The sequence below is a fragment of the Ischnura elegans genome, chromosome 7 (assembly GCF_921293095.1).
Source record: "Ischnura elegans chromosome 7, ioIscEleg1.1, whole genome shotgun sequence".
Taxonomy (NCBI): domain Eukaryota; kingdom Metazoa; phylum Arthropoda; class Insecta; order Odonata; family Coenagrionidae; genus Ischnura; species Ischnura elegans.
Window position 1 is genome coordinate 21,285,243 of NC_060252.1, and position 24,378 is coordinate 21,309,620.

General features: G+C 31.2%; 1 protein-coding gene across 1 annotated transcript; it reads right to left on the bottom strand.

Annotated features, from left to right (window-relative positions):
• Positions 1–21,296: 21,296 nt before the first annotated feature.
• On the bottom strand, positions 21,297–24,012 carry LOC124162781 (GATA zinc finger domain-containing protein 15-like; the record flags this gene model as incomplete). Its single annotated transcript, XM_046539417.1, has 2 exons — positions 21,297–21,503; positions 23,812–24,012. Coding segments are annotated over 2 exons (408 nt in total), but the record flags the coding sequence as incomplete, so codon positions are not given.
• Positions 24,013–24,378: the final 366 nt, after the last annotated feature.

A 24,378-nucleotide genomic window follows, 5' to 3' on the forward strand; every position in this document is an offset into this window, starting at 1 on the left:
GTCGCTGAAAATGTTGTCGCTGAAAATGTTGTCGTTGAAAATGTTTTCGTTGAAAATGTTGTCGTTGTAAAATATTGTCGTTTAAAATAATGTCGTTGTAAATGTTGTCGTTGAAAATGTTGTCTTTGAAAATGTTTTCGTTGAAAATGTTGTCGTTGAAAATGTTGTCCTTGAAAATGTTGTCGCTGAAAATGTTGTCACTGAAATGTTGTCGCTGAAAATGTTGTCGTTGAAAATGTTGTCGCTGAAAATGTTGTCGCTGAAAATGTTTTCGTTGAAAATGTTGTCGTTGAAAATGTTGTCGTTGTAAAATGTTGTCGTTTAAAATGTTGTCGTTGTAAATGTTGTCGTTGAAAATGTTGTCGTGGAAAATGTTTTCGTTGAAAATGTTGTCGTTGAAAATGTTGTCGTTGAAAATATTGTCGTTGAAAATGTTGTCGTTGAAAATGTTGTCGTTGAAAATGTTTACGTTGAAAATGTTGTCGTTGAGAATGTTGTCGTGAAAAATGTTGTCGTTGAAAATGTTGTTGTTGTTGTTGTTTGGTTTGTTGTTGTTTTATTCGTTGATGTTGTTGTAGTTGTTGTTGTTGTAGTTTTTGTTGTAGTTGTTGTTGTTGTTATGTTTTTTTCATGTTGTTTTTGTTGTTATTGTTGTTGAAAATGTTGTCGTTGAAAATGTTGTCGTTGAAAATGTTGTCGTTGAAAATGTTGTCATTGAAATTGTTGTCGTTAAAAATGTTGTCGTTGAAAATGTTGTCGTTGCAAATGTTGTCGTTGAAAATATTGTCGTTGAAAATGTTGACTTTGATGATGTTGTCGTTGAAAATGTTGTCGTTGAAAATGTTGTCGTTGAAAAAGTTTTCGTTGAAAATGTGTTCTCTGTGAATGTTGTCGTTGAAAATGTTATCGATGAAAATGTTGTCGTTGAAAATGTTTTCGTTGAAAATGATGTCGTTGAAAATGTTGTCGTTGGAAATGTTGTCGTTCAAAAAACTGTCGTTTAAAATGTTGTCGTTGAAAATGTTGTCGTTGAAAATGTTGTCGTTGAAATGGTTGTCGTTGAAAATGTTGTCGTTGAAAATGTTGTTGTTGAAAATGTTGTCGTGCAAAATCTTGTCGTTGAAAATATTGTCTTTGTTAATGTTGTCGTTGAAAATGTTGTCGTTGAAAATGTTCTCCTTGAATATGTTGTCGTTGAAAATGTTGTCGTTGAAAATGTTGTCGCTGAAAATTTTGTCGTATAAATTGATATTGTTGAAAATGTTGTCGTTTAAAATGTTGTCGTTGAAAATGTTGTTGTTGTTGTTGTTTGGTTTGTTGTTGTTTAATTCGTTGATGTTGTTGTAGTTGTTGTTGTTGTAGTTTTTGTTGTAGTTGTTGTTGTTGTTGTTGTTGTTTTTCATGTTGTTGTTGTTGTTATTGTTGTTGAAAAAGTTGTCGTTGAAAATGTTGTCGTTGAAAATGTTGTCGTTGAAAATGTTGTCATTGAAATTGTTGTCGTTAAAAATGTTGTCGTTGAAAATGTTGTCGTTGCAAATGTTGTCGTTGAAAATATTGTCGTTGAAAATGTTGACTTTGATGATGTTGTCGTTGAAAATGTTGTCATTGAAAATGTTGTCGTTGAAAAAGTTTTCGTTGAAAATGTGTTCGCTGTGAATGTTGTCGTTGAAAATGTTATCGATGAAAATGTTGTCGTTGAAAATGTTTTCGTTGAAAATGATGTCGTTTAAAATGTTGTCGTTGGAAATGTTGTCGTTCAAAAAATTGTCGTTTAAAATGTTGTCGTTGAAAATGTTGTCGTTGAAAATGTTGTCGTTGAAAAGGTTGTCGTTGAAAATGTTGTCGTTGAAAATGTTGTTGTTGAAAATGTTGTCGTGCAAAATCTTGTCGTTGAAAATGTTGTCTTTGTTAATGTTGTCGTTGAAAATGTTGTCGTTGAAAATGTTCTCGTTGAATATGTTGTCGTTGAAAATGTTGTCGTTGAAAATGTTGTCGCTGAAAATTTTGTCGTATAAATTGATGTTGTTGAAAATGTTGTTGTTGAAAATGTTGTTGTTGAAAATGTTAATGTGGAAAATGTTGTTGTTGAAAATGTTTTTGTTGAAAATACTGTTGTTGAAAATGTGGTTGTTGAAAATGTTGTTATTGAAAATGTTGTTGTTGAAAATATTGTTGTTTAAAATGTTGTTGTTGTTGAAAATGTTATCGTTGTTGAAAATTTTGTTGTTGTTGAAAATGTTGTTGTTGAAAATGTTGTTGTTGTTTTTGTTGTTGTTGTTGTATTTTTTGTATTTGTTGTGGTCGTATTTGTTGTTGTTGTTGTTGTTTTATTGTTGTTATTGTTATTGTTGTTTAAGTTGTTGTTGTTGTGTTTGAGATTAATGTAGTTGTTGTCGTTGAAAATGTTGTCTTTGAAAATGTTGTCGTTGAAAATGTTGTCGTTGTAAATGTTGTTGTTGAAAATGTTGTCGTTGAAAATGTTGTAGTTGAAAATGTTGTCGTTGAAAATGATATTGTAAAAAATGTTGTCGTGTAAAATGTTGTCGTTGAAAATGTTGTCGTTGAAAATGTTGTCGTTGAATATGTTGTCGTTCAAAATATTGTCGTTCAAAATGTTGTCTTTGAAAATGTTTTCGTTGAAAATGTTGTCGTTGAAAATGTTGTCGTTGAAAATATTGTGGTTGAAAATGTTGTCGTCAATAATGTTGTCGTTGAAAATGTTGTCGCTGACAATGTTGTCGTCGAAAATTGTTCGTTGAAAATGTTGTCGTTGAAAATGTTGTCGTTGAAAATGCTGTCGTTGAAAATGTTGTAGCTGAAAATAATGTTGTTGAAAATGTTGTCGTTGAAAATGTTGTCGTTGAAAATGTTGTCGTTGAAAATTTTGTCGTTTAAAATGTTGTAATTGAAAATGTTGTCGTTGAAAATGTTGTCGTTGAAAATGTTGCCGTTGAAAATGTTGTCGCTGGAAATGTTGTCGTTGAAAATGTTGTCGTTGAAAAATGTTGTCGTTGAAAATGTTGTAGTTAAAATGGTATTGTTGAAAATGTTGTCGTTGAAAATGTCGTCAAAAATGTTGTCGTCTAAAATGTTGTCGTTGAAAATGTTGTCGATTAAAATGTTGTCGTCAAAAATGTTGTCGTTGATAATGTTGTCGTTGAAAATGTTGTCGTTGAAAACGTTATCGTTGAAAATGTTGTCGTTGAAAATGTTGTCATTGAAAATGTTGTCGCTGAAAATGTTGTCGTTGAAAATGTATTGTTGAAAATGTTGTCGTTGAAAATGTCGTCAAAATTGTTGTCGTCTAAAATGTTGTCGTTGAAAATGTTGTCGTTTAAAATGTTGTCGTTGAAAATGTTGTCGTTGATATTGTTGTCGTTGAAAATGTTGTCGTTGAAAATGTTATCGTTGAAAATGTTGTCGTTGAAAATGTTGTCATTGAAAATGTTGTCGCTGAAAATGTTATCGCTGAAATGTTGTCGCTGAAAATGTGTTCGTTGAAAATGTTGTCGCTGAAAATGTTGTCGCTGAAAATGTTGTCGTTGAAAATGTTGTCGTTGTAAAATATTGTCGTTTAAAATAATGTCGTTGTAAATGTTGTCGTTGAAAATGTTGTCGTTGAAAATGTTTTCGTTGAAAATGTTGTCGTTGAAAATGTTGTCGTTGAAAATATTGTCGTATAAAATCTAGTCGTTGTAAATGTGGTAGTAGAAAATGTATACGTTGAAAATGTTGTCGTTGAGAATTTATTCGTTGAAAATGTTGCCGTTGAAAATGTTTTCGTTGGAAATGTTGTCGTTGAAAATATTGTCGTTGAAAATGTTGTTTGTTGTTGTTTGGTTTGTTGTTTTATTTGTTGATGATGTTGTAGTTGTTGTTTTGTTGTTGTAGTTTTTGTTGTAGTTGTTTTTGTTGTTGTTGTTGTTGTTGTTTTTCTTGTTGTTGTTTTTGTTGTTGTTTCTGTTGTTGAAAATGCTGTCGTTGAAAATGTTGCCGTTGAAAATGTTGTCGTTGAAAATATTGTCGTTGAAAATGTCGACCTTGATGATGTTGTCGTTGAAAATGTCGTCGTTGAAAATGCTGTCGTTGAAAATGTTGTCGTTGAAAATGTTGTCGATGAAAATGTTGTCGTTGCAAATGTTGTCGTGTAAAATGTTGTCGTTTAAAATGTTGTAGTTAAAAATGTTGTCGTTGAAAATATTGTCGTTGAAAATGTTGTCATAAATAATGTTGTCGTTGAAAATGTTGTCGCTGACAATGTTGTCGTTGAAAATGTTGTTGTTGAAAATGTTGTCGTTGAAAATCTTGTCGTTCAAAATGTTGTCGTTCAAAATGTTTTCTTTGAAAATGTTTTCGTTGAAAATGTTGTCGTTGAAAATGTTTACGTTGAAAATATTATGGTTGAAAATGTTGTCGTACATAATGTTGTCGTTGAAAATTTTGTCGCTGACAATGTTGTCGTTGAAAATGTTGTCGTTGAAAATGTTGTCGTTGAAAATGTTGTCGTTGAAAATGCTGTCGTTGAAAATGTTGTAGCTGAAAATAATGTTGTTAAAAATGTTGATGTTGTTGAAAATGTTGTTGTTGTTGAAAATGTTGTTGTTGTTGAAAATGTTGTTGTTGTTGAAAATGTTGTTGTTGTTAAAAATGTTGTTGTTGAATATGTTGTTGTTGTTGAAAATGCTGTTGTTGTTTAAAAATGTTGGTGTTGTTGTTGTTGTTGTTATTGATGTTTTTGTTGTTGTTGTTGTTGTTGTTGTTTCTGTTGTTGATGTTATTGTTGTTGTTGTTGTTGTTTTCCTGGTGGTTGATGTTGTTGTTAGTGTTGTTTGTTTTATTGTTGTTCTTGTTGTTGTAGTTGTTGTTGTTGTTGTTGTTGTGTTTGTTGTTGTTCTGGTTGTTATTGTTGTTGTTGTTATTGAAAATATTGTCGTTGAAAATGTTGTCGTTGAAAATGTTGTCGTTAAAATTGTTGTCGCTAAAAATGTTGTCGTTGAAAATGTTGTCGTTGAAAATGTTTTCGTTGAAAATGTTGTCATTGAATATGTTGTAATTGATAATGTTATCGTTGAAAATGTTGTCGTTGAAAATGTTGTCGTTGAAAATGTTGTCGTTGAAAATGTTGTCGTTGAAAATGTTGTCGTTGAAAATTTTGTCGTTGAAAATGTTGCATTTGAATATGTTGTCGTTGAAAATGTTGTCGTTGAAAATGTTATCGAAGGAATTGTTGTCGTTGAAAATGTTGTCGTTAAAAATGTTGTCGTTGAAAATGTTGTCGTTGAAAATGTTGTCGCTGGAAATGTTGTCGTTGAAAATGTTGTCGTTGAAAATGTTGTCGTTGAAAATGTTGTTGTTGAAAATGTATTGTTGAAAATGTTGTCGTTGAAAATGTCGTCAAAAATGTTGTCGTCTAAAATGTTGTCGTTGAAAATGTTGTCGTTTAAAATGTTGTCGTCGAAAATGTTGTCGTTAATAATGTTGTCGTTGAAAATGTTGTCGTTGAAAACGTTATCGTTGAAAATGTTGTCGTTGAAAATGTTGTCATTGAAAATGTTGTCGCTGAAAATGTCGTTGAAAATGTATTGTTGAAAATGTTGTCGTTAAAAATGTCGTCAAAAATGTTGTCGTCTAAAATGTTGTCGTTGAAAATGTTGTCGTTTAAAATGTTGTCGTTGAAAATGTTGTCGTTGATAATGTTGTCGTTGAATTTGTTGTCGATGAAAATGTTATCGTTGAAAATGTTGTCGTTGAAAATGTTGTCATTGAAAATGTTGTCGCTGAAAATGTTGTCGCTGAAATGTTGTCGCTGAAAATGTGTTCGTTGAAAATGTTGTCGCTGAAAATGTTGTCGCTGAAAATGTTGTCGTTGAAAATGTAGTCGTTGAAAATGTTGTCGTTGTAAAATATTGTCGTTTAAAATAATGTCGTTGTAAATGTTGTCGTTGAAAATGTTGTCGTTGAAAATATTGTCGTTGAAAATATTGTCGTATAAAATGTAGTCGTTGAAAATGTGGTCGTTGAAAATGTATACGTTGAAAATGTTGTCGTTGAGAATGTGTTCGTTGAAAATGTTGCCGTTGAAAATGTTTTCGTTGGAAATTTTGTCGTTGAAAATGTTGTCGTTGAAAATGTTTTTTGTATTGTTTGGTTGGTTGTTGTTTTATTTGTTGATGTTGTTGTAGTTGTAGTTTTGTTGTTGTAGTTTTTGTTGTAGTTGTTTTTGTTGTTGTTGTTGTTTTTCTTGTTGTTGTTTTTGTTGTTGTTTCTGTTGTTGAAAATGCTGTCGTTGAAAATGTTGCCGTTGAAAATGTTGTCGTTGAAAATGTTGTCGTTGAAAATGTCGACCTTGATGATGTTTTCGTTGAAAATGTCGTCGTTGAAAATGCTGTCGTTGAAAATGTTGTCGTTGAAAATGTTGTCGATGAAAATGTTGTCGTTGCAAATGTTGTCGTGTAAAATGTTGTCGTTTAAAATGTTGTAGTTAAAAATGTTGTCGTTGAAAATATTGTCGTTGAAAATGTTGTCATAAATAATGTTGTCGTTGAAAATGTTGTCGCTGACAATGTTGTCGTTGAAAATGTTGTTGTTGAAAATGTTGTCGTTGAAAATCTTGTCGTTCAAAATGTTGTCGTTCAAAATGTTTTCTTTGAAAATGTTTTCGTTGAAAATGTTGTCGTTGAAAATGTTTACGTTGAAAATATTATGGTTGAAATTGTTGTCGTACATAATGTTGTCGTTGAAAATTTTGTCGCTGACAATGTTGTCGTTGAAAATGTTGTCGTTGAAAATGTTGTCGTTGAAAATGTTGTCGTTGAAAATGCTGTCGTTGAAAATGTTGTAGCTGAAAATAATGTTGTTAAAAATGTTGATTATGTTGAAAATGTTGTTGTTGTTGAAAATGTTGTTGTTGTTGAAAATGTTGTTGTTGTTGAAAATGTTGTTGTTGTTAAAAATGTTGTTGTTGAATATGTTGTTGTTGTTGAAAATGCTGTTGTTGTTTAAAAATGTTGGTGTTGTTGTTGTTGTTGTTATTGATGTTTTTGTTGTTGTTGTTGTTGTTTCTGTTGTTGATGTTATTGTTGTTGTTGTTGTTGTTTTCCTGGTGGTTGATGTTGTTGTTAGTTTTGTTTGTTTTATTGTTTTTCTTGTTGTTGTAGTTGTTGTTGTTGTTGTTGTTGTGTTTGTTGTTGTTCTGGTTGTTATTGTTGTTGTTGTTATTGAAAATATTGTCGTTGAAAATGTTGTCGTTGAAAATGTTGTCGTTAAAATTGTTGTCGCTAAAAATGTTGTCGTTGAAAATGTTGTCGTTGAAAATGTTTTCGTTGAAAATGTTGTCATTGAAAATGTTGTAATTGAAAATGTTATCGTTGAAAATGTAGTCGTTGAAAATGTTGTCGTTGAAAATGTTGTCGTTGAAAATGTTGTCGTTGAAAATGTAATCGTTGAAAATGTTGTCGTTGAAAATGTTGTCGTTGAAAATGTTGTCGTTGAAAATTTTTTCGTTGAAAATGTTGCAATTGAAAATGTTGTCGTTGAAAATGTTGTCGTTGAAAATGTTATCGCAGGAAATGTTGCGTTGAAAATGTTGTCGTTGAAAATGTTGTAATTGAAAATGTTGTCGTTGAAAATGTTGTCGTTAAAAATGTTGTCGTTGAAAATGTTGTCGCTGAAAATGTTGTCGTTGAAAATGTTGTCGCTTGAAATGTTGTCGTTGAAAATGTTGTCGTTGAAAATGTTGTCGTTGAAAATGTTGTCGTTGAAAATGTATTGTTGAAAATGTTGTCGTTGAAAATGTCGTCAAAAATGTTGTCGTCTAAAATGTTGTCGTTGAAAATGTTGTCGTTTAAAATGTTGTCGTCGAAAATATTGTCGCATAAAATGTAGTCGTTGAAAATGTGGTCGTTGAAAATGTAAACGTTGAAAATGTTGTCGTTGAGAATGTGTTCGTTGAAAATGTTGCCGTTGAAAATGTTTTCGTTGGAAATTTTGTCGTTGAAAATGTTGTCGTTGAAAATGTTTTTTGTATTGTTTGGTTGGTTGTTGTTTTATTTGTTGATATTGTTGTTAGTGTTGTTTGTTTTATTGTTGTTCTTGTTGTTGTAGTTGTTGTTGTTGTTGTTGTTGTGTTTGTTGTTGTTCTGGTTGTTATTGTTGTTGTTGTTATTGAAAATATTGTCGTTGAAAATGTTGTCGTTGAAAATGTTGTCGTTAAAATTGTTGTCGCTAAAAATGTTGTCGTTGAAAATGTTGTCGTTGAAAATGTTTTCGTTGAAAATGTTGTCATTGAATATGTTGTAATTGATAATGTTATCGTTGAAAATGTTGTCGTTGAAAATGTTGTCGTTGAAAATGTTGTCGTTGAAAATGTTGTCGTTGAAAATGTTGTCGTTGAAAATTTTGTCGTTGAAAATGTTGCATTTGAATATGTTGTCGTTGAAAATGTTGTCGTTGAAAATGTTATCGAAGGAATTGTTGTCGTTGAAAATGTTGTCGTTAAAAATGTTGTCGTTGAAAATGTTGTCGTTGAAAATGTTGTCGCTGGAAATGTTGTCGTTGAAAATGTTGTCGTTGAAAATGTTGTCGTTGAAAATGTTGTTGTTGAAAATGTATTGTTGAAAATGTTGTCGTTGAAAATGTCGTCAAAAATGTTGTCGTCTAAAATGTTGTCGTTGAAAATGTTGTCGTTTAAAATGTTGTCGTCGAAAATGTTGTCGTTAATAATGTTGTCGTTGAAAATGTTGTCGTTGAAAACGTTATCGTTGAAAATGTTGTCGTTGAAAATGTTGTCATTGAAAATGTTGTCGCTGAAAATGTCGTTGAAAATGTATTGTTGAAAATGTTGTCGTTGAAAATGTCGTCAAAAATGTTGTCGTCTAAAATGTTGTCGTTGAAAATGTTGTCGTTTAAAATGTTGTCGTTGAAAATGTTGTCGTTGATAATGTTGTCGTTGAATTTGTTGTCGATGAAAATGTTATCGTTGAAAATGTTGTCGTTGAAAATGTTGTCATTGAAAATGTTGTCGCTGAAAATGTTGTCGCTGAAATGTTGTCGCTGAAAATGTGTTCGTTGAAAATGTTGTCGCTGAAAATGTTGTCGCTGAAAATGTTGTCGTTGAAAATGTAGTCGTTGAAAATGTTGTCGTTGTAAAATATTGTCGTTTAAAATAATGTCGTTGTAAATGTTGTCGTTGAAAATGTTGTCGTTGAAAATATTGTCGTTGAAAATATTGTCGTATAAAATGTAGTCGTTGAAAATGTGGTCGTTGAAAATGTATACGTTGAAAATGTTGTCGTTGAGAATGTGTTCGTTGAAAATGTTGCCGTTGAAAATGTTTTCGTTGGAAATTTTGTCGTTGAAAATGTTGTCGTTGAAAATGTTTTTTGTATTGTTTGGTTGGTTGTTGTTTTATTTGTTGATGTTGTTGTAGTTGTAGTTTTGTTGTTGTAGTTTTTGTTGTAGTTGTTTTTGTTGTTGTTGTTGTTTTTCTTGTTGTTGTTTTTGTTGTTGTTTCTGTTGTTGAAAATGCTGTCGTTGAAAATGTTGCCGTTGAAAATGTTGTCGTTGAAAATGTTGTCGTTGAAAATGTCGACCTTGATGATGTTTTCGTTGAAAATGTCGTCGTTGAAAATGCTGTCGTTGAAAATGTTGTCGTTGAAAATGTTGTCGATGAAAATGTTGTCGTTGCAAATGTTGTCGTGTAAAATGTTGTCGTTTAAAATGTTGTAGTTAAAAATGTTGTCGTTGAAAATATTGTCGTTGAAAATGTTGTCATAAATAATGTTGTCGTTGAAAATGTTGTCGCTGACAATGTTGTCGTTGAAAATGTTGTTGTTGAAAATGTTGTCGTTGAAAATCTTGTCGTTCAAAATGTTGTCGTTCAAAATGTTTTCTTTGAAAATGTTTTCGTTGAAAATGTTGTCGTTGAAAATGTTTACGTTGAAAATATTATGGTTGAAATTGTTGTCGTACATAATGTTGTCGTTGAAAATTTTGTCGCTGACAATGTTGTCGTTGAAAATGTTGTCGTTGAAAATGTTGTCGTTGAAAATGTTGTCGTTGAAAATGCTGTCGTTGAAAATGTTGTAGCTGAAAATAATGTTGTTAAAAATGTTGATGTTGTTGAAAATGTTGTTGTTGTTGAAAATGTTGTTGTTGTTGAAAATGTTGTTGTTGTTGAATATGTTGTTGTTGTTGAAAATTCTGTTGTTGTTTAAAAATGTTGGTGTTGTTGTTGTTGTTGTTATTGATGTTTTTGTTGTTGTTGTTGTTGTTTCTGTTGTTGATGTTATTGTTGTTGTTGTTGTTGTTTTCCTGGTGGTTGAAGTTGTTGTTAGTTTTGTTTGTTTTATTGTTTTTCTTGTTGTTGTAGTTGTTGTTGTTGTTGTTGTTGTGTTTGTTGTTGTTCTGGTTGTTATTGTTGTTGTTGTTATTGAAAATATTGTCGTTGAAAATGTTGTCGTTGAAAATGTTGTCGTTAAAATTGTTGTCGCTAAAAATGTTGTCGTTGAAAATGTTGTCGTTGAAAATGTTTTCGTTGAAAATGTTGTCATTGAAAATGTTGTAATTGAAAATGTTATCGTTGAAAATGTAGTCGTTGAAAATGTTGTCGTTGAAAATGTTGTCGTTGAAAATGTTGTCGTTGAAAATGTAATCGTTGAAAATGTTGTCGTTGAAAATGTTGTCGTTGAAAATGTTGTCGTTGAAAATTTTTTCGTTGAAAATGTTGCAATTGAAAATGTTGTCGTTGAAAATGTTGTCGTTGAAAATGTTATCGCAGGAAATGTTGCGTTGAAAATGTTGTCGTTGAAAATGTTGTAATTGAAAATGTTGTCGTTGAAAATGTTGTCGTTAAAAATGTTGTCGTTGAAAATGTTGTCGCTGAAAATGTTGTCGTTGAAAATGTTGTCGCTTGAAATGTTGTCGTTGAAAATGTTGTCGTTGAAAATGTTGTCGTTGAAAATGTTGTCGTTGAAAATGTATTGATGAAAATGTTGTCGTTGAAAATGTCGTCAAAAATGTTGTCGTCTAAAATGTTGTCGTTGAAAATGTTGTCGTTTAAAATGTTGTCGTCGAAAATATTGTCGCATAAAATGTAGTCGTTGAAAATGTGGTCGTTGAAAATGTAAACGTTGAAAATGTTGTCGTTGAGAATGTGTTCGTTGAAAATGTTGCCGTTGAAAATGTTTTCGTTGGAAATTTTGTCGTTGAAAATGTTGTCGTTGAAAATGTTTTTTGTATTGTTTGGTTGGTTGTTGTTTTATTTGTTGATGTTGTTGTAGTTGTAGTTTTGTTGTTGTAGTTTTTGTTGTAGTTGTTTTTGTTGTTGTTGTTGTTGTTGTTTTTCTTGTTGTTGTTTTTGTTGTTGTTTCTGTTGTTGAAAATGCTGTCGTTGAAAATGTTGCCGTTGAAAATGTTGTCGTTGAAAATGTTGTCGTTGAAAATGTCGACCTTGATGATGTTGTCGTTGAAAATGTCGTCGTTGAAAATGCTGTCGTTGAAAATGTTGTCGTTGAAAATGTTGTCGATGAAAATATTGTCGTTGCAAATGTTGTCGTGTAAAATGTTGTCGTTTAAAATGTTGTAGTTAAAAATGTTGTCGTTGAAAATATTGTCGTTGAAAATGTTGTCATAAATAATGTTGTCGTTGAAAATGTTGTCGCTGACAATGTTGTCGTTGAAAATGTTGTTGTTGAAAATGTTGTCGTTGAAAATCTTGTCGTTCAAAATGTTGTCGTTCAAAATGTTTTCTTTGAAAATGTTTTCGTTGAAAATGCTGTCGTTGAAAATGTTTACGTTGAAAATATTATGGTTGAAATTGTTGTCGTACATAATGTTGTCGTTGAAAATTTTGTCGCAGACAATGTTATCGTTGAAAATGTTGTCGTTGAAAATGTTGTCGTTGAAAATGTTGTCGTTGAAAATGCTGTCGTTGAAAATGTTGTAGCTGAAAATAATGTTGTTAAAAATGTTGATGTTGTTGAAAATGTTGTTGTTGTTGAAAATGTTGTTGTTGTTGAAAATGTTGTTGTTGTTGAAAATGTTGTTGTTGTTAAAAATGTTGTTGTTGAATATGTTGTTGTTGTTGAAAATGCTGTTGTTGTTTAAAAATGTTGGTGTTGTTGTTGTTGTTGTTATTGATGTTTTTGTTGTTGTTGTTGTTGTTTTCCTGGTGGTTGATGTTGTTGTTAGTTTTGTTTGTTTTATTGTTGTTCTTGTTGTTGTAGTTGTTGTTGTTGTTGTTGTTGTGTTTGTTGTTGTTCTGGTTGTTATTGTTGTTGTTTTTATTGAAAATATTGTCGTTGAAAATGTTGTCGTTGAAAATGTTGTCGTTAAAATTGTTGTCGCTAAAAATGTTGTCGTTGAAAATGTTGTCGTTGAAAATGTTTTCGTTAAAAATGTTGTCATTGAAAATGTTGTAATTGAAAATGTTATCGTTGAAAATGTAGTCGTTGAAAATGTTGTCGTTGAAAATGTTGTCGTTGAAAATGTTGTCGTTGAAAATGTAATCGTTGAAAATGTTGTCGTTGAAAATGTTGTCGTTGAAAATTTTGTCGTTGAAAATGTTGCAATTGAAAATGTTGTCGTTGAAAATGTTGTCGTTGAAAATGTTATCGCAGGAAATGTTGCGTTGAAAATGTTGTCGTTGAAAATGTTGTAATTGAAAATGTTGTCGTTGAAAATGTTGTCGTTAAAAATGTTGTCGTTGAAAATGTTGTCGCTGAAAATGTTGTCGTTGAAAATGTTGTCGCTGGAAATGTTGTCGTTGAAAATGTTGTCGTTGAAAATGTTGACGTTGAAAATGTTGTCGTTGAAAATGTATTGTTGAAAATGTTGTCGTTGAAAATGTCGTCAAAAATGTTGTCGTCTAAAATGTTGTCGTTGAAAATGTTGTCGTTTAAAATGTTGTCGTCGAAAATGTTGTCGTTGATAATGTTGTCGTTGAAAATGTTGTCGTTGAAAACGTTATCGTTGAAAATGTTGTCGTTGAAAATGTTGTCATTAAAAATGTTGTCGCTGAAAATTATGTCGTTGAAAATGTATTGTTGAAAATGTTGTCGTTGAAAATGTCGTCAAAAATGTTGTCGTCTAAAATGTTGTCGTTGAAAATGTTGTCGTTTAAAATGTTGTCGTTGAAAATGTTGTCGTTGATAATGTTGTCGTTGAATTTGTTGTCGATGAAAATGTTATCGTTGAAAATGTTGTCGTTAAAAATGTTGTCATTGAAAATGTAGTCGCTGAAAATGTGTTCGTTGAAAATGTTGTCGCTGAAAATGTTGTCGCTGAAAATGTTGTCGTTGAAAATGTAGTCGTTGAAAATGTTGTCGTTGTAAAATATTGTCGTTTATAATAATGTCGTTGTAAATGTTGTCGTTGAAAATGTTGTCGTTGAAAATGTTTTCGTTGAAAATGTTGTCGTTGAAAATATTGTCGTTGAAAATATTGTCGTATAAAATGTAGTCGTTGAAAATGTGGTCGTTGAAAATGTATACGTTGAAAATATTGTCGTTGAGAATGTGTTCGTTGAAAATGTTGCCGTTGAAAATGTTTTCTTTGGAAATTTTGTCGTTGAAAATGTTTTTTGTATATTTTGGTTGGTTGTTGTTTTATTTGTATATGTTGTTGTAGTTGTAGTTTTGTTGTTGTAGTTTTTGTTGTAGTTGTTTTTGTTGTTGTTGTTGTTGTTGTTTTTCTTGTTGTTGTTTTTGTTGTTGTTTCTGTTGTTGAAAATGTTGTCGTTGAAAATGTTGCCGTTGAAAATGTTGTCGTTGAAAATGTCGACCTTGATGATGTTGTCGTTGAAATTGTTGTCGTTGAAAATGCTGTCGTTGAAAATGTTGTCGTTGAAAATGTTGTCGATGAAAATGTTGTCGTTGAAAATGTTGTCGATGAAAATGTATTTGTTGCAAATGTTGTCGTGTAAAATGTTGTCGTTTAAAATGTTGTAGTTAAAAATGTTGTCGTTGAAAATATTGTCGTTGAAAATGTTGTCATAAATAATGTTGTCGTTGAAAATGTTGTCGCTGACAATGTTGTCGTTGAAAATGTTGTTGTTGAAAATGTTGTCGTTGAAAATCTTGTGGTTCAAAATGTTTTCTTTGAAAATGTTTTCGTTGAAAATGTTGTCGTTGAAAATGTTTACGTTGAAAATATTATGGTTGAAAATGTTGTCGTACATAACGTTGTCGTTGAAAATTTTGTCGCTGACAACGTTGTCGTTGAAAATGTTGTCGTTGAAAATGTTGTCGTTGAAAATGTTGTCGTTGAAAATGCTGTCGTTGAAAATGTTGTAGCTGAAAATAATGTTGTTAAAAATGTTGATGTTGTTGAAAATGTTGTTGTTGTTGAAAATGTTGTTGTTGTTGAAAATGTTGTTGTTGTTGAAAATGTTGTTGTTGATAAAAATGTTGTTGTTGAATATGTTGTTGTTGTTGAAAATGCTGTTGTTGTTAAAAAATGTTGGTGTTGTTGTTGTTGTTGTTATTGATGTTTTTGTTGTTATTGTTGTTGTTTCTGTTGTTGATGTTATTGTTGTTGTTGTTGTTGTTTTCCTGGTGGTTGATGTTGTTGTTAGTTTTGTTTGTTTTATTGTTTTTCTTGTTGTTGTAGTTGTTGTTGTTGTGTTTGTTGTTGTTCTGGTTGTTATTGCTGTTGTTGTTATTGAAAATATTGTCGTTGAAAATGTTGTCGTTGAAAATGTTGTCTTTAAAATTGTTGTCGCTAAAAATGTTGCAATTGAAAATGTTGTCGTTGAAAATGTTGTCGTTGAAAATGTTATCACAGGAAATGTTGTCGTTGAAAATGTTGTCGTTAAAAATGTTGTCGTTGAAAATGTTGTCGTTGAAAATGTTGTCGTTGAAAATGTTGTCGCTGGAAATGTTGTCGTTGAAAATGTTGTCGTTGAAAATGTTGTCGTTGAAAATGTTGTTGTTGAAAATATATTGTTGAAAATGTTGTCGTTGAAAATGTCGTCAAAAATGTTGTCGTCTAAAATGTTGTCGTTGAAAATGTTGTCGTTTAAAATGTTGTCGTCGAAAATGTTGTCGTTAATAATGTTGTCGTTGAAAATGTTGTCGTTGAAAACGTTATCGTTGAAAATGTTGTCGTTGAAAATGTTGTCATTGAAAATGTTGTCGCTGAAAATGTTGTCGTTGAAAATGTATTGTTGAAAATGTTGTCGTTGAAAATATCGTCAAAAATGTTGTCGTCAAAAATGTTGTCGTTGAAAATGTTGTCGTTTAAAATGTTGTCGTTGAAAATGTTGTCGAGATAATGTTGTCGTTGAATTTGTTGTCGATGAAAATGTTATCGTTGAAAATGTTGTCGTTGAAAATGTTGTCATTAAAAATGTTGTCGCTGAAATGTTGTCGCTGAAAATGTGTTAGTTGAAAATGTTGTCGCTGAAAATGTTGTCGCTGAAAATGTTGTCGTTGAAAATGTAGTCGTTGAAAATGTTGTCGTTGTAAAATATTGTCGTTTAAAATAATGTCGTTGTAAATGTTGTCGTTGAAAATGTTGTCGTTGAAAATGTTTTCGTTGAAAATGTTAACGTTGAAAATATTGTCGTTGAAAATATTGTCGTATAAAATGTAGTCGTTGAAAATGTGGTCGTTGAAAATGTATACGTTGAAAATGTTGTCGTTGAGAATGTGTTCGTTGAAAATGTTGCCGTTGAAAATGTTTTCGTTGGAAATTTTGTCGTTGAAATTGTTGACGTTGAAAATGTTTTTTGTATTGTTTGGTTGGTTGTTGTTTTATTTGTTGATGTTGTTGTAGTTGTAGTTTTGTTGTTGTAGTTTTTGTTGTAGTTGTTTTTGTTGTTGTTGTTGTTGTTGTTTTTCTTGTTGTTGTTTTTGTTGTTGTTTCTGTTTTTGAAAATGCTGTCGTTGAAAATGTTGCCGTTGAAAATGTTGTCGTTGAAAATGTTGTCGTTGAAAATGTCGACCTTGATTATGTTGTCGTTGAAAATGTCGTCGTTGAAAATGCTGTCGTTGAAAATGTTGTCGTTGAAAATGTTGTCGATGAAAATGTTGTCGTTGCAAATGTTGTCGTGTAAAATGTTGTCGTTTAAAATGTTGTAGTTAAAAATGTTGTCGTTGAAAATATTGTCGTTGAAAATGTTGTCATAAATAATGTTGTCGTTGAAAATGTTGTCGCTGACAATGTTGTCGTTGAAAATGTTGTTGTTGAAAATGTTGTCGTTGAAAATCTTGTCGTTCAAAATGTTGTCGTTCAAAATGTTTTCTTTGAAAATGTTTTCGTTGAAAATGTTGTCGTTGAAAATGTTTACGTTGAAAATATTATGGTTGAAATTGGTTTCGTACATAATGTTGTCGTTGAAAATTTTGTCGCTGACAATGTTGTCGTTGAAAATGTTGTCGTTGAAAATGTTGTCGTTGAAAATGTTGTCGTTGAAAATGTTGTCGTTGAAAATGCTGTCGTTGAAAATGTTGTAGCTGAAAATAATGTTGTTAAAAATGTTGATGTTGTTGAAAATGTATTTGTTGTTGAAAATGTTGTTGTTGTTGAAAATGTTTTTGTTGTTGAAAATGTTGTTGTTGTTAAAAATGTTGTTGTTGAATATGTTGTTGTTGTTGAAAATGCTGTTGTTGTTTAAAAATGTTGGTGTTGTTGTTGTTGTTGTTATTGATGTTTTTGTTGTTGTTGTTGTTGTTGTTGTTTCTGTTGTTGATGTTATTGTTGTTGTTGTTGTTGTTTTCCTGGTGGTTGATGTTGTTGTTAGTTTTGTTTGTTTTATTGTTGTTCTTGTTGTTGTAGTTGTTGTTGTTGTTGTTGTTGTGTTTGTTGTTGTTCTGGTTGTTATTGTTGTTGTTGTTATTGAAAATATTGTCGTTGAAAATGTTGTCGTTGAAAATGTTGTCGTTAAAATTGTTGTCGCTAAAAATGTTGTCGTTGAAAATGTTGTCGTTGAAAATGTTTTCGTTGAAAATGTTGTCATTGAAAATGTTGTAATTGAAAATGTTATCGTTGAAAATGTAGTCGTTGAAAATGTTGTCGTTGAAAATGTTGTCGTTGAAAATGTTGTCGTTGAAAATGTAATCGTTGAAAATGTTGTCGTTGAAAATGTTATCGTTGAAAATGTTGTCGTTGAAAATTTTGTCGTTGAAAAAGTTGCAATTGAAAATGTTGTCGTTGAAAATGTTGTCGTTGAAAATGTTATCGCAGGAAATGTTGTCGTTGAAAATGTTGTCATTGCAAATGTTGTAATTGAAAATGTTGTCGTTGAAAATTTTGTCGTTAAAAATGTTGTCGTTGAAAATGTTGTCGTTGAAAATGTTGTCGTTGAAAATGTTTTCGCTGGAAATGTTGTCGTTCAAAATGTTGTCGTTGAAAATGTTGTCGTTGAAAATGTTGTCGTTGAAAATGTATTGTTGAAAATGTTGTCGTTGAAAATGTCGTCAAAAATGTTGTCGTCTAAAATGTTGTCGTTGAAAATGTTGTCGTTTAAAATGTTGTCGTCGAAAATGTTGTCGTTGAAAATGTTGTCGTTGAAAATGAGGTCATTGAAAACGTTATCGTTGAAAATGTTGTCGTTGAAAATGTTGTCATTAAAAATGTTATCGCTGAAAATGTTGTCGTTGAAAATGTATTGTTGAAAATGTTGTCGTTGAAAATGTCGTCAAAAATGTTGTCGTCTAAAATGTTGTCGTTGAAAATGTTGTCGTTTAAAATGTTGTCGTTGAAAATGTTGTCGTTGATAATGTTATCGTTGAATTTGTTGTCGATGAAAATGTTATCGTTGAAAATGTTGTCGTTGAAAATGTTGTCATTGAAAATGTAGTCGGTGAAAATGTGTTCGTTGAAAATTTTGTCGCTGAAAATGTTGTCGCTGATAATGTTGTCGTTGAAAATGTAGTCGTTGAAAATGTTGTCGTTGTAAAATATTGTCGTTTAAAATAATGTCGTTGTAAATGTTGTCGTTGAAAATGTTGTCGTTGAAAATGTTTTCGTTGAAAATGTTGTCGTTGAAAATATTGTCGTTGAAAATATTGTCGTATAAAATGTAGTCGTTGAAAATGTGGTCGTTGAAAATGTATACGTTGAAAATGTTGTCGTTGAGAATGTGTTCGTTGAAAATGTTGCCGTTGAAAATGTTTTCTTTGGAAATTTTGTCTTTGAAAATGTTTTTTGTATATTTTGGTTGGTTGTTGTTATATTTGTTGATGTTGTTGTAGTTGTAGTTTTGTTGTTGTAGTTTTTGTTGTAGTTGTTTTTGTTGTTGTTGTTGTTGTTTTTCTTGTTGTTGTTTTTGTTGTTGTTTCTGTTGTTGAAAATGTTGTCGTTGAAAATGTTGCCGTTGAAAATGTTGTCGTTGAAAATATTGTCGTTGAAAATGTTGACCTTGATGATGTTGTCGTTGAAATTGTTGTCGTTGAAAATACTGTCATTGAAAATGTTGTCGTTGAAAATGTTGTCGATGAAAATGTTGTCGTTGAAAATGTTGTCGATGAAAATGTAGTCGTTGCAAATGTTGTCGTGTAAAATGTTGTCGTTTAAAATGTTGTAGTTAAAAATGTTGTCGTTGAAAATATTGTCGTTGAAAATGTTGTCATAAATAATGTTGTCGTTGAAAATGTTGTCGCTGACAATGTTGTCGTTGAAAATGTTGTTGTTGAAAATGTTGTCGTTGAAAATCTTGTCGTTCAAAATGTTTTCTTTGAAAATGTTTTCGTTGAAAATGTTGTCGTTGAAAATGTTTACGTTGAAAATATTATGGTTGAAAATGTTGTCGTACATAATGTTGTCGTTGAAAATTTTGTCGCTGACAATGTTGTCGTTGAAAATGTTGTCGTTGAAAATGTTGTCGTTGAAAATGTTGTCGTTGAAAATGCTGTCGTTGAAAATGTTGTAGCTGAAAATAATGTTGTTAAAAATGTTGATGTTGTTGAAAATGTTGTTGTTGTTGAAAATGTTGTTGTTGTTGAAAATGTTGTTGTTGTTAAAAATGTTGTTGTTGAATATGTTGTTGTTGTTGAAAATGCTGTTGTTGTTTAAAAATGTTGGTGTTGTTGTTGTTGTTGTTATTGATGTTTTTGTTGTTGTTGTTGTTGTTTCTGTTGTTGATGTTATTGTTGTTGTTGTTGTTGTTTTCCTGGTGGTTGATGTTGTTGTTAGTTTTGTTTGTTTCATTGTTGGTCTTGTTGTTGTAGTTGTTGTTGTTGTTGTTGTGTTTGTTGTTGTTCTGGTTGTTATTGTTGTTGTTGTTATTGAAAATATTGTCGTTGAAAATGTTGTCGTTGAAAATGTTGTCGTTAAAATTGTTGTCGCTAAAAATGTTGTCGTTGAAAATGTTGTCGTTGAAAATGTTTTCGTTGAAAATGTTGTCATTGAAAATGTTGTAATTGAAAATGTTATCGTTGAAAATGTTGTCGTTGAAAATGTTTTCGTTGAAAATGTTGTCGTTGAAAATGTTGTCGCTGAAAATGTAATCGTTGAAAATGTTGTCGTTGAAAATGTTGTCGTTGAAAATGTTGTCGTTGAAAATGTTGTCGTTAAAAATGTTGTCGTTGAAAATTTTGTCGTTGAAAATGTTGTCGTTGAAAATGTTGTCGCTGGAAATGTTGTCGTTGAAAATGTTGTCGTTGAAAATGTTGTCGTTGAAAATGTTGTCGTTGAAAATGTATTGTTGAAAATGTTGTCGTTGAAAATGTCGTCAAAAATGTTGTCGTCTAAAATGTTGTCGTTGAAAATGTTGTCGTTTAAAATGTTGTCGTCGAAAATGTTGTCGTTGATAATGTTGTCGTTGAAAATGTTGTCGTTGAAAACGTTATCGTTGAAAATGTTGTCGATGAAAATGTTGTCATTGAAAATGTTGTCGCTGAAAATGTTGTCGTTGAAAATGTATTGTTGAAAATGTTGTCGTTGAAAATGTCGTCAAAAATGTTGTCGTCTAAAATGTTGTCGTTGAAAATGTTGTCGTTGATAATGTTGTCGTTGAATTTGTTGTCGATGAAAATGTTATCGTTGAAAATGTTGTCGTTGAAAATGTTGTCATTGAAAATGTTGTCGCTGAAAATGTTGTCGCTGAAATGTTGTCGCTGAAAATGTGTTCGTTGAAAATGTTGTCGCTGAAAATGTTGTCGCTGAAAATGTTGTCGTTGAAAATGTAGTCGTTGGAAATGTTGTCGTTGTAAAATATTGTCGTTTAAAATAATGTCGTTGTAAATGTTGTCGTTGAAAATGTTGTCGTTGAAAATGATTTCGTTGAAAATGTTGTCGTTGAAAATATTGTCGTTGAAAATATTGTCGTATAAAATGTAGTCGTTGAAAATGTGGTCGTTGAAAATGTATACGTTGAAAATGTTGTCGTTGAGAATGTGTTCGTTGAAAATATTGCCGTTGAAAATGTTTTCGATGGAAATTTTGTCGTTGAAAATGTTGTCGTTGAAAATGTTTTTTGTATATTTTGGTTGGTTGTTATTTTATTTGTCGATGTTGTTGTAGTTGTAGTTTTGTTGTTGTAGTTTTTGTTGTAGTTGTTTTTGTTGTTGTTGTTGTTGTTGTTTTTGTTGTTGTTGTTTTTGTTGTTGTTTCTGTTGTTGAAAATGTTGTCGTTGAAAATATTGCCGTTGAAAATGTTGTCGTTGAAAATTTTTTCGTTGAAAATGTCGACCTTGATGATGTTGTCGTTGAAATTGTTGTCGTTGAAAATGCTGTCGTTGAAAATGTTGTCGTTGAAAATGTTGTCGATGAAAATGTTGTCGTTGCAAATGTTGTCGTGTAAAATGTTGTCGTTTAAAATGTTGTAGTTAAAAATGTTGTCGTTGAAAATATTGTCGTTGAAAATGTTGTCATAAATAATGTTGTCGTTGAAAATGTTGTCGCTGACAATGTTGTCGTTGAAAATGTTGTTGTTGAAAATGTTGTCGTTGAAAATCTTGTCGTTCAAAATGTTGTCGTTCAAAATGTTTTCTTTGAAAACGTTTTCGTTGAAAATGTTGTCGTTGAAAATGTTTACGTTGAAAATTTTATGGTTGAAAATGTTGTCGTACATAATGTTGTCGTTGAAAATTTTGTCGCTGACAATGTTGTCGTTGAAAATGTTGTCGTTGAAAATGTTGTCGTTGAAAATGATGTCGTTGAAAATGCTGTCGTTGAAAATGTTGTAGCTGAATATAATGTTGTTGAAAATGTTGATGTTGTTGAAAATGTTGTTGATGAAAATGTTGTTGTTGTTGAAAATGTTGTTGTTGTTAAAAATGTTGTTGTTGAATATGTTGTTGTTGTTGAACATGCTGTTGTTGTTTAAAAATGTTGGTGTTGTTGTTGTTGTTATTGATGTTTTTGTTGTTGTTGTTGTTTTTGTTGTTGTTGTTGCTGTTATTGATGTTGTTGTTGTTGTTGTTGTTGTTTTCCTGGTGGTTGATGTTGTTGTTAGTATTGTTTGTTTTATTGTAGTTCTTGTTGTTGTAGTTGTTGTTGTTGTTGTTGTTGTGTTTGTTGTTGTTCTGGTTGTTATTGTTGTTGTTGTTATTGAAAATATTGTCGTTGAAAATGTTTTCGTTGAAAATGTTGTCGTTAAAATTGTTGTCGCTAAAAATGTTGTCGTTGAAAATGTTGTCGTTGAAAATGTTTTCGTTGAAAATGTTGTCATTGAAAATGTTGTAATTGAAAATGTTATCGTTGAAAATGTTGTCGTTGAAAATGTTGTCGATGAAAATGTTGTCGTTGAAAATATTGTCGTTGAAAATGTTGTCGCTAAAAATGTTTCTTGCTGATAATGTTGTCGTTGAAAATGTTGTCGTTGAAAATGTTGTCGTTGAAAATGTTGTCGTTGAAAATGTTGTCGTTGAAAATGTTTTCGTTAAAAAGGTGTCGTTGAAAATGTTGTCGTTGAAAATGTTGCAATTGAAAAAGTTGTCGTTGAAAATGTTGTCGTTAAAAATGTTGTCGTTGAAAATGTTGTCGTTGAAAATGTTTTCGCAGGAAATGTTGTCGTTGAAAATGTTGTCGTTGAAAATGTTGTGATTGAAAATGTTGTCGTTGAAAATGTTGTGGTTAAAATGTTGTCGTTGAAAATGTTGTCGTTGAAAATGTTGTCGTTGAAAATGTTGTCGCTGGAAATGTTGTCGTTGAAAATGTTGTCGTTGAAAATGCTGTCGTTGAAAATGTTGTCGTTGAAAATGTATTGTTGAAGATGTTGTCGTTGAAAATGTCGTCAAAAATGTTGTCGTCTAAAATGTTGTCGTTGAAAATGTTGTCGTTTAAAATGTTGTCGTCGAAAATGTTGTCGTTGATAATGTTGTCGTTGAAAATGTTGTCGTTGAAAACGTTATCGTTGATAATGTTGTCGTTGAAAATGTTTTCATTGAAAATGTTTTCGCTGAAAATGTTGTCGTTGAAAATGTATTGTTGAAAATTTCGTCAAAAATGTTGTCTTCTAAAATGTTGTCGTTGAAAATGTTGTCGTTTAAAATGTTGTCGTTGAAAATGTTGTCGTTGATAATGTTGTCGTTGAAAATGTTGTCGATGAAAATGTTATCGTTGAAAATGTTGTCGTTGAAAATGTTGTCATTGAAAATGTTGTCGCTGAAAATGTTGTCGCTGAAATGTTGTCGCTGAAAATGTGTTCGTTGAAAATGTTGTCTCTGAATATGTTGTCGCTGAAAATGTTGTCGTTGAAAATGTAGTGGTTGAAAATGTTGTCGTTGTAAAATATTGTCGTTTAAAATAATGTCGTTGTAAATGTTGTTGTTGAAAATGTTGTCGTTGAAAATGTTTTCGTTGAAAATGTTGTCGTTGAAAATGTTGTCGTTGAAAATATTGTCGTATAAAATTTAGTCGTTGAAAATGTGGTCGTTGAAAATGTATACGTTGAAAATGTTGTCGTTGAGAATGTGTTCGATTGAAAATGTTGCCGTTGAAAATGTTTTCGTTGGAAATGTTGTCGTTGAAAATGTTGTCGTTGAAAATGTTGTTTGTTGTTGTTTGGTTTGTTGTTGTTTTATTTGTTGATGTTGTTGTAGTTGTAGTTTTGTTGTTGTAATTTTGTTGTAGTTGTTTTTGTTGTTGTTGTTGTTGTTGTTTTTCTTGTTGTTGTTTTTGTTGTTGTTTCTGTTGTTGAAAATGTTGTCGTTGAAAATGCTGCCGTTGAAAATGTTGTCGTTGAAAATGTTGTCGTTGAAAATGTCGACCTTGATGATGTTGTCGTTGAAAATGTTGTCGTTGAAAATGCTGTCGTTGAAAATGTTGTCGTTGAAAATGTTGTCGATGAAAATGTTGTCGTTGCAAATGTTGTCATGTAAAATGTTGTCGTTTAAAATGTTGTTGTTAAAAATGTTGTCGTTGAAAATATTGTCGTTGAAAATGTGGTCATAAATAATGTTGTCGTTGAAAATGTTGTCGCTGACAATGTTGTCGCTGAAAATGTTGTTGTTGAAAATGTTGTCGTTGAAAATCTTGTTCAAAATGTTGTCGTTCAAAATGTTTTCTTTGAAAATGTTTTCGTTGAAAAAAATGTCGTTGAAAATGTTTACGTTGAAAATATTATCGTTGAAAATGTTGTCGTACATAATGTTGTCGTTGAAAATTTTGTCGCTGACAATGTTGTCGTTGAAAATGTTGTCGTTGAAAATGTTGTCGTTGAAAATGTTGTCGTTGAAAATGCTGTCGTTGAAAATGTTGTAGCGGAAAATAATTTTGTTGAAAATGTTGATGTTGTTGAAAATGTGGTTGTTGTTGAAAATGTTGTTGTTGTTGAAAATGTTGTCGTATTTGAAAATGTTGTTGTTGTTAAAAATGTTGTTGTTTAATATGTTGTTGTTGTTGAAAATGCTGTTGTTGTTTAAAAATGTTGGTGTTGTTGTTGTTGTTGTTGTTGTTATTGATGTTTTTGTTGTTGTTGTTGCTGTTGTTGATGTTATTGTTGTTGTTGTTGTTGTTGTTTTCCTGGTGGTTGATGTTGTTGTTAGTGTTGTTTGTTTTATTGTAGTTCTTGTTGTTGTAGTTGTTGTTGTTGTTGTTGTTGTGTTTGTTGTTGTTCTGGTTGTTATTGTTGTTGTTGTTATTGAAAATATTGTCGTTGAAAATGTTGTCGTTGAAAATGTTGTCGTTAAAATTGTTGTCGCTAAAAATGTTGTCGTTGAAAATGTTGTCGTTGAAAATGTTTTCGTTGAAAATGTTGTCATTGAAAATGTTGTCATTGAAAATGTTATCGTTGAAAATGTTGTCGTTGAAAATGTTGTCGTTGAAAATGTTGTCGTTGAAAATATTGTCGTTGAAAATGTTGTCGTTGAAAATGTTGTCGTTGAAAATGTTGTCGTTGAAAATGTTGTCGTTGAAAATGTTGTCGTTGAAAATGTTGTCGTTGAAAATGTTGTCGTTGAAAATGTTGTCGTTGAATATTTTGTCGTTGAAAAT